The 9,861-nt window shown below is 46.9% G+C and overlaps 1 protein-coding gene across 1 annotated transcript; it reads right to left on the bottom strand.

Annotated features, from left to right (window-relative positions):
- Positions 1–3,465: 3,465 nt before the first annotated feature.
- LOC125371696 (probable cyclin-dependent serine/threonine-protein kinase DDB_G0292550) lies at positions 3,466–9,531 on the bottom strand. The gene is made up of 3 exons (XM_048397316.1): positions 9,297–9,531; positions 7,114–7,397; positions 3,466–6,721 (listed from the first exon to the last, which is right to left on the bottom strand). Exons 1-3 carry the CDS (start codon positions 9,529–9,531, stop codon positions 3,605–3,607), a joined length of 3,636 nt encoding a protein of 1,211 aa, XP_048253273.1. The 3' UTR covers positions 3,466–3,604.
- Positions 9,532–9,861: the final 330 nt, after the last annotated feature.

Genomic DNA, 9,861 nt, shown 5'->3' with positions numbered 1-9,861 from the left:
ATGTTCAAACACTTCAAACCAATGGTCATGCATGTGACTTTTGCACAGGTGCTTTGTCCACATGGGAAAAAAATTACCTTTAGTGCCAAGGGGGAGGGGAGTGTGTGTCAGTGTCTCCTAGTCCCAGGACGTTTGTACAAGTGGGGAGGGTGGCAAGGGGGAGGGGAGTGTGTGTCAGTGTCTCCTAGTCCCAGGACGTTTGTACAAGTGGGGAGGGTGGCAAGGGGGAGGGGAGTGTGTGTCAGTGTCTCCTAGTCCCAGGACGTTTGTACAAGTGGGGAGGGTGGCAAGGGGGAGGGGAGTGTGAGAGTATGACTAAAGAGCATCTATTTGACATGTATTAAGTCTATGTGTCGCAATATCATAGGCAGTGAAATATTACCCGTTTGCGGATGAGAAATGACAGAGGCGTATTAAATCACTCAGGACAAAGAAACTGAATGTGATGACGATGAAGATTATCCCCGAGTAGCCAATGGCCTGTGCTGAGGGTCTGCCGTCCGGCGCTGACTCCCGCTACGTTCTGGCACTTTTAACAGAGGCAGTAAATATGTCTTGGGGCACTAACTGGGGTACTCACTTTTTCAAATCATATGTGTCTCTTTAGAAACAAATATGTGCAATCCAACAAAGAAACGTGTACTCATTATTAATTCGTCGTAAGCAGCAACACTTTCCGGTGCTGATGAAGTGTTCATCCTATGTATTAACAAATTGCGCAATTCAGTACTGTTCTTGAGCTATAAGTTCGTTTTGACTGAGATATAACAGAATCGTATGTATCAAGTGAAAAGACATAAAAAGAGCTTCCATTTGACATGTATCAAGTCTATGTGTCGCATTATCATAGACAGTTACATTTTGAAATATGACCCGTTTGCGGATGAGAAATGGCGGCCATTTTCAAAATTCAAGATGGCCGCCACAAAAGTTCATGTGAAAACTGGCAGGATTGCATGCTCTTAAACAAAAAAGTAGTATATGGGTAAATGTCAGAAATTAAAGGTTTTAGAAACTGTTGGTTGGAATCTTGACAAGAGGGTTTAAAATCATTGAAAAACTTCACTGATGAAGAAAATTGATGTTGATTATCATAAACCTTGTTGACATGATTCTACCGTGAAATGTTTTCTTTCATCAGCCTGATTCCATCGGTATGCTGCGCTGGCGCTACACTGACCCAGGCAATGACTGCACAATAGCCAGCCTGGTTCCCTGGGTATTCTGTTCTTTCGTCCTTTCATTCAGCCCATACACTATTAATGTACTTCACAAACATTGAACACGGTTATGGTGTGTCGAATTACATTAATATTCAGCTGCCTTTATCGTCAAGCAGGATATTATCGCAAGTATCAACAAAAGTTATACCGTAAGAGACGTAATGTCCCAGATGTGTTGATAACTCAAAAAGATGGTACGTCTTCACAAGAATTTTTATTCCATGTAATGTATTACAATATTTGTAAGACAACAGCTTGGTCATCAGCAAAGGCCAAGAGGAAACTAATGGTTGACAGTACAAGTAACGACACACTGAAATAAATATATCAGGGTCGATTTCACTGCTATGTGGCCAGTTAAAATTACAAGGGCTTGCTGGAACGTTAAGTAGATGGCAAGTCAACATTTCACCCCTTCTCCGTGTATGTTTAAGTTTTTTAGTTGGATCACCTCGGTAGAATGACAACCGGACGCCATTTTGACATGTTGCGTACACAACTTTTTTTTGTTCATTAATCGCCATGAAATGAGGCAAATGGAACAAGATTTAATCTCAGATTTCTGGAAAAAACGTTTTAGGGGTGAGGAGTTCAACATTTTTCAGATCCCTGCTAGGTGGCTACACGACGTTAGGTTCGGCCACTTCGCGGCCACCACCATTGAGTTATGGTGGTTTGGAGAAGGGCCAGTAACTTTGAAAAGGAGCAAGCCCTGCTGGTAACATACAAATTTGTTGTGAAATTTACCCCTGTATAACAGTCGCATTTCTAACATACGCTCTACGTATAAGGACACGATACCAAAAGTTTCCAAACCTTTACTGTCATATTGCTTTTTTTCATTTACTTTTTTTTCACGATACCTAATATATTTATGTGCTCGGGAACTCATACACAAGATAGTGTGACTTAAGATGCGGTGGGGTAGCCTGGTGGTTTAAGCGTCCACTCGTCATGCCTAAGAACCGGGTTCGATTCCCCGCATGGGTACGAGTGAAGCCTATTTCTGCTGTGATATTGCTGGAATATTGCTAAACGCGGCGTAAAACCATACTCACTCGCTCCTCAGGCATTGTTCTTGATCTGTAATTGTGGGTTTGATTGTTGCCGGAGAGAAACTGACAGAGTCGTATTAAATCACTCAGGACAAAGAAACTGAATGTGATGACGATGAAGATTATTCCCGAGTAGCCAATGGCCTGTGCTGAGGGTCTGTCGTCCGGCGCTGACTCCCGCTTCCTCCTTGTGGCTGACAGCTTGGATTTGTCTAACTTCAGGAGCAGGAGAATGGCGTCTATGATACGCTGTATCTCGGTCACAGTTTGTGTTTCAGCGCACATCAAACACGGACACAGCTTGCTGTTCCCAGAAGAATCTGAAATATATTGTACCGCAAGCGATATTATTCTATATTATTAATATATTTTAGTACACAGATGGGAGGTAGGGCTGGGACGATTCAACATTTACTACCCGGGTACCCACCCCGCTATTACCCGACCCTACCCGGGTACCCGCTGTAGGTCTCAAGAGATAGGTACAAACTGTCGGATTGGGAAAAGTTCGACCGTAGCCCTGGCAAAATGTATTTAGCTACACGTATAAAATGATCTGGTCATGCATACACTGAAGTTTACTGCATGAAGTTTTATCTTCTTTTCAAGCATATAAAAGTCAGCAGGAATGCGTGCATAGTCAGAAAGAAACGGGAACATTAGTGACATGTAGTGTGACCGTAGAGTTTTCGATAAGTTTTGTCATTAAACGTGACTAACCTAGGGCCCGGGGGTCCCGTGGTTATCCGGGTAGTAACCACCCGATCCCGAGTAGCCGAGTTACCCGTCCCAGCCCTCGTGGGGGGTATTTCTTAGGGGTGCAGGGGCGGTGGGGCAGCCTGCTGATGAGCGTCCACTGGTCGTGCCTAAGACCGGGATCGAATCCCCACATGGGAATATTGTGTGGAGCCCATTTCTGGTCTCACCCGCTGGAATTGCTATAATATTGCTAAATGCGGCGTAAAACAATACTTACTCACTCTTATGATGCAAATGCTGTAAATGCTGGTTAATTATTTTTGTACAGATCGATACACAAAGTCGGATATCAGATTATTGTAAAGGTATGGTGGTGGAAGCACGAAATGAAACAGTTAATCTGGCCCTATATCACATTACCCGGTTAAAGCTATTATTTCCTTTGTATTATATTATTTCAGCTTACTTGCCACGGAAGGCGAGGAGAACATGGCGGCTGTTGAAGACATTGTCGTCTCTGATGATGCGGTGGGTGTAGCCATTATGCTTTGTGTAGTGGAGGTCGCTGTGTCCGTTGCTGTTGACGACGCCCGTGCAGTAGAAGCTGATGGACCACCAGTAGGCGAGTTAGTCGTGGTAGTTCCCATAGTGATACTTGCAGTGGCCAGGGTAGTTGGAGCAGTTGCCATGGTGATATTTGCAGTGGCCAGGGTAGTTGGAGTAGTTGCCATGGTGATTTTTGCAGTTGCCAAGGTATTTGGAGTAGATGCCCTGGTGATACTTGCAATGGCCGGGGTAGTTGGAGTAGTTGCCACGGTGACACTTGCAGTGGCCAGGATAGTTGGTGTAGTTGCCATGGTGATACTTGCAGTGGCCAGGATAGTTGGTGTAGTTGCCATGGTGATACTTGCAGTGGCCGGGGTAGTTGGAGTAGTTGCCCTGGTGATACTTGCAGTGGCCGGGGTAGTTGGAGTAGTTCCCATGGTGATACTTGCAGTGGCCTGTGTAGTTGGAGTGGTTCCCATGGTGATACTTGCAGTGGCCGGGGTAGTTGGAGTAGTCGCCCTGGTGATACTTGCAGTGGCTGGGGTAGTTGGAGTAGTTCCCATGGTGATACTTGCAGTGGCCGGGGTAGTTGGAGTAGTTCCCATGGTGATACTTGCAGTGGCCGGGGTAGTTGGAGTAGTTCCCATGGTGATACTTGCAGTGGCCGGGGTAGTTGGAGCAGTTCCCATGGCGATACTTGCAGTGGCCGGGGTAGTTGCCCTGGTCATACTTGCAGTGGTTGGGGTAGTTGGAGTAGTTCCCATGGTGAAACTTGGAGTGGCCGGGGTAGTTGGAGTAGTTCCCATGGTGATACTTGCAGTAGCCGGGGTAGTTGGAGTAGTTGCCATGGTGATACTTGCAGTGGCCGGGGTAGTTGGAGTAGTTCCCATGGTCATACTTGCAGTGGCCGGGGTAGTTGCCCTGGTGATACTTGCAGTGGCCAGGGTAGTTGGAGTAGTTCCCATGGTGATACTTGCAGTGGCCGGGGTAGTTGGAGTAGTTCCCATGGTGATACTTGCAGTGGCCGGGGTAGTTGGAGTAGTTCCCATGGCGATACTTGCAGTGGCCGGGGTAGTTGCCCTGGTCATACTTGCAGTGGCCGGGGTAGTTGGAGTAGTTCCCATGGTCATACTTGCAGTGGCCGGGGTAGTTGCCCTGGTGATACTTGCAGTGGCCGGGGTAGTTGGAGTAGTTCCCATGGTCATACTTGCAGTGGCCGGGATAGTTGGAGTAGTTCCCATGGTGATACTTGCAGTGGCCGGGGTAGTTGGAGTAGTTGCCATGGTGATACTTGCAGTGGCCGGGGTAGTTGCGCCTGTCATACTTGCAGTGGTCGGGGTAATTGGAGTAGTTCCCATGGTGATACTTGCAGTAGCCGGGGTAGTTGGAGTAGTTCCCATGGTGATACTTGCAGTGCCTGGGGTAGTTGGAGTAGTTCCCATGGTGATACTTGCAGTGGTTGGGGTAGTTGCCCTGGTGATACTTGCAGTGGCCGGGGTAGTTGGAGTAGATCCCATGGTGATACTTGCAGTGGCCGGGGTAGTTGGAGTAGTTCCCATGGTGATACTTGCAGTGGCCGGGGTAGTTGGAGTAGTTCCCATGGCGATACTTGCAGTGGCCGGGGTAGTTGCCCTGGTCATACTTGCAGTGGCCGGGGTAGTTGGAGTAGTTCCCATGGTCATACTTGCAGTGGCCGGGGTAGTTGCCCTGGTGATACTTGCAGTGGCCGGGGTAGTTGGAGTAGTTCCCATGGTGATACTTGCAGTGGCTGGGATAGATGGAGTAGTTCCCATGGTGATACTTGCAGTGGCCGGGGTAGTTGCAGTAGTTGCCATGGTGATACTTGCAGTGGCCTGGGTAGTTGGAGTAGTTCCCATGGTGATACTTGCAGTGGCCGGGGTAGTTGGAGTAGTTCCCATGGTGATACTTGCAGTGGCCAGGATAGTTGCACTGGTCATACTTGCAGTGGTCGGGGTAATTGGAATAGTTCCCATGGTGATACTTGCAGTAGCCGGGGTAGTTGGAGTAGTTCCCATGGTGATACTTGCAGTGGCTGGGGTAGTTGGAGTAGTTCCCATGGTCATGCTTGCAGTGGATGGGGTAGTTGCCCTGGTCATACTTGCAGTGGTTGGGGTAGTTGGAGTAGTTCCCATGGTGAAACTTGGAGTGGCCGGGGTAGTTGGAGTAGTTCCCATGGTGATACTTGCAGTAGCCGGGGTAGTTGGAGTAGTTCCCATGGTGATACTTGCAGTGGCCTGGGTAGTTGGAGTAGTTCCCATGGTGATACTTGCAGTGGCCGGGGTAGTTGGAGCAGTTCCCATGGTGAAACTTGGAGTGGCTGGGGTAGTTGGAGTAGTTGCCATGGTAATACTTGCAGTAGCCGGGGTAGTTGGAGTAGTTCCCATGGTCATACTTGCAGTGGCCGGGGTAGTTGCCCTGGTGATACTTGCAGTGGCCGGGGTAGTTGGAGTAGTTCCCATGGTGATACTTGCAGTGGCCGGGGTAGTTGGAGTAGTTCCCATGGTGATACTTGCAGTGGCCGGGGTAGTTGCAGTAGTTGCCATGGTGAAACTTGCAGTGGCTGGGGTAGTTGGAGTAGTTCCCATGGTGATACTTGCAGTGGCCGGGGTAGTTGGAGTAGTTCCCATGGTGATACTTGCAGTGGCCGGGGTAGTTGGAGTAGTTCCCATGGTGATACTTGCAGTGGCCGGGGTAGTTGGAGTAGTTCCCATGGTCATACTTGCAGTGGATGGGGTAGTTGCCCTGGTCATACTTGCTGTGGTTGGGGTAGTTGGAGTAGTTCCCATGGTGATACTTGCAGTGGCCGGGGTAGTTGGAGTAGTTCCCATGGTGATACTTGCAGTGGCCGGGGTAGTTGGAGTAGTTCCCATGGTGATACTTGCAGTGGCCGGGGTAGTTGCCCTGGTCATACTTGCAGTGGCCGGGGTAGTTGGAGTAGTTCCCATGGTGATACTTGCAGTGGCCGGGGTAGTTGGAGTAGTTCCCATGGTGATACTTGCAGTGGCCGGGGTAGTTGGAGTAGTTCCCATGGTCATACTTGCAGTGGCCGGGGTAGTTGGAGTAGTTCCCATGGTGATACTTGCAGTAGCCAGGGTAGTTGCCCTGGTCATACTTGCAGTGGTTGGGGTAGTTGGAGTAGTTCCCATGGTGAAACTTGGAGTGGCCGGGGTAGTTGGACTAGTTCCCATGGTGATACTTGCAGTAGCCGGGTCAGTTGGAGTAGTTCCCATGGTGAAACTTGCAGTGGCCGGAGTAGTTGGAGAAGTTCCCATGGTGATACTTGCAGTGGCCGGGGTAGTTGCCCTGGTCATACTTGCAGTGGCCGGGGTAGTTGGAGTAGTTCCCATGGTGATACTTGCAGTGGCCGGGGTAGTTGGAGTAGTTCCCATGGTGATATTTGCAGTGGCCGGGGTAGTTGGAGTAGTTCCCATGGTGATACTTGTAGTGGCCGGGGTAGTGTTAATAGTTGCCATGGTGATACTTGCAGTGTCTGGGGTAGAGGGATTAATTGCCGAAGTGATGATTGTAGTGACTGGGTTAGTTTGATTAGTTGTTGATGATGTGGTTACCTCAGTTTCCCTGGTAGAAGTAGCTGTTGGTGCAGGATTGATTGTTGACTTTGTGTTGGTAGAAATAGGTATAATTTGAGTCGTTGGTTTTGTAACAGTAGGTGCGATTGTAGTGGTAGAAGTTGCTGCCAGTGTAGTAGTTGTGGTGGTAGTTGCCATGGTGGTTGTGGAGAATGCTGTCGTTGGTGCTGAGGTAGATGCAGCAGGGGTTGTGTATAAGTCGCAGTCGATAATTGGTTTCTCTTCAGAGTTGCTGTCCGTTGAGGGCGAAGTCAAGGTTTCGACTGTCGGCAAAAAACGAAATTACACAGAAGAGTTAGTGAATATGAACTACATTTCGGTTATATCAAGAATATATGAATAAATATTGCTTAAGTCGAAGCGCGGGGGTGGGGGTGAGGAGGGGGGGGGGGGGGGGGGGGGTGTTCGCTCGTCACGCCGAAGACCCGGGTTCGATTCCCGACATGGGTACAATGTGTGAAACCCATTTCTGGTGTCCCCTGCCGTGATATTGCTGCAATATTGCTAAAAGCGGCGTAAAACCGTACTCACTCACTCACTCGTTGTGCAGACGAACGTGAATGTTGTGTTTCGGCCAGGTAACAATAGGATGGGATGTTATTGAGTTAACCCGTGAAGATCCGGGGTAGAATAGGTCTTCAGCAACACATGCGTAAGAGGCCTCGTTGCTTGTCGGAGGCGACTAATGGGATCGGGTGGTCAGGTTCACTGACTTGACTTGCATGTCATCGTATCTAAACTGCGTGGATCGATTCTCATGATATCAATCACTGGATTGTCTGGTTCAGACTCGATTACTTACAGACCGCCGTCATACAGCTGGAATTTTGTTGAGTGCGGCGTAAAACAACAGACAAATATTGTGAACAAGGTAAATCAGTGTTCTTTTGTATTTCTTTGGGAAGGTGTCAGTAACAGAGTGAACACATATTTATACACACATGTAAAGCAGGTCCGTGTCTTTGTTGTAGTGGCCGGTGAATGAGCTATACATGCCCATGGGTCCTTGTGGAAATACAGCGTACAGGTCGGATTGTTGTAACTGTACATCCAACACGCTAGCTCGTCCTTTGTGGTGTTACTACACAGGTCTTCACATTCAGCGACATCCACAACAGCTTTGTCAGTCGTCTTCTTATGATTAGATCCCGAACACGTCCCAGTGTGCTCTGTATAAGTACAGGGACCTGGAACCGCCAAACACAAGGAAGTAACAGTCGCTTCTTGCTTATATCCCATTCCACAATTTCTCAGAACTATAAGCGCGTTCCTAACAATAACCCAAAACATTTAATAACATTTGAAAAAGTAAATGGCTTATGATGAAAATGAAAGGTTTTACTTATTTCACCTCTCGCAATATTCACATGATTACATCATGGATCATGTATGTGTCATAAAACTGAGATTGTATTCGGATTACTCGGAGAAAGTCGATCGAAATTGTCACTGAAACTTTCTGTTTACTGATAGCGAAGAGAGATCATTTCGACGCATTTTCGCCGTGCCTACATTGCATATATTTGATGATGAACTTCAAATGTTGTCCAAAAGAAGTATATGCGGCATATGGTGCTATACACAACAAGTATAAAGTTGTCTTAGCAGTTACCATTCTAGTAAAAGCGACTCCTTTCAAATTAAATAATTTCATTTGTTACGTTGGTGCAAACCAGTTGTTCACCTCCACCGCATTTCTTGGTTTACCGACTACAAACGGGTATGCCTAAAACTTGGTTTCCGGAGCGATTCCAATCGTATACACATTCGTAAATACGTATACACAATGCGGTAACGTAAACAAAAGGGGTTTACCCTGCATTATTTATACCATTTTTTCGGATGCGGAATATGTAACGGGTGTATTCCTTTGACAGAGAAAAGAGTTTATGAGACGTTAAGACTTCGCAAGTTTAATAGTAATGGTTACGACGGACGTAGAAGAAAGGATTCTACGTGGCATGATGCCGTAAGACTCGTTTCAATATCTTAGGTCAGTGTCAATGTACGGTCCTAACACTAAGATTGCTTCCCTGGACGCTGTTGCTCAAAGCGACCTCAGCGCTACGACTTTCGTATGTCTATGTTAAAGTGTAGGAGTTTCGATCGTCTTAGTGCTAAGATCGCTTTGTGCAACGGGGCCCTGGTGTCTGGTTACTCACCCGTGTCTTTCTGGCACAGATACTGATAGCCACTGTGGTCACACTTTTCGCTGAACCATGTTAATTTTTCCTTTTTAGCATAAACACATAGTTTTGTCTTATCGTTGGCTTTGCCTTTCCAGAATGTAAAGGATGAACTATCAACAGCCTCACAGTGATCCCACTGGTACCGAAAGTCTTCGTCACAGTTCAGTCCAATCCAGAAATGGCCTTTCCTGAGGTCAAAGATATACATGAATAATTTATTTATGTAAACTTTATGAGTAAATCGGTACTTTCTTTCTAACTCTCTGCTATATGTACATCTACTATACTTTAAACTTACACTTTTAAGCTGCTAAGTTTTATTTGTAAATGTGACTTGAAAAATACAACCCAAAACAAAACTATTTTACGCTACCATTATCTTGCAAAAAAATATATTTGTGGTAGATTCGAACCCAGTTCCGCCCCACTTATTATCATTGTGGAAGTGGTAAACACCTACTACAATCTGCGACTACAACGACGTTAAACATAAGTGTAGTACCAATTTTGACAATCCAGTGACCATCTGTTCCTGAGC

Source organism: Haliotis rufescens, unplaced genomic scaffold, assembly GCF_023055435.1.
Source record: "Haliotis rufescens isolate VD_foot unplaced genomic scaffold, xgHalRufe1.0.p SCAF_17, whole genome shotgun sequence".
NCBI classification, from domain to species: domain Eukaryota; kingdom Metazoa; phylum Mollusca; class Gastropoda; order Lepetellida; family Haliotidae; genus Haliotis; species Haliotis rufescens.
The sequence above is the reverse complement of the archived record's forward strand: the minus strand, read 5'-3'. Positions and strand labels throughout refer to the sequence as shown.

Excerpts from the sequence above, each read along its gene's own strand:
- LOC125371696 (XM_048397316.1), bottom strand. The coding sequence starts at position 9,531 with ATGTATATCTTTGACCTCAGGAAAGGCCATTTCTGGATTGGACTGAAC. Across the intron at positions 7,398-9,296 it reads TCTGTGCCAGAAAGACACGG|TCGAAACCTTGACTTCGCCC; the intron begins GTGAGTAACCAG and ends TTTTGCCGACAG. Across the intron at positions 6,722-7,113 it reads CTTCTACCAGGGAAACTGAG|TCCAACTACCCCGGCCACTC; the intron begins GTAACCACATCA and ends CATGGGAACTAG.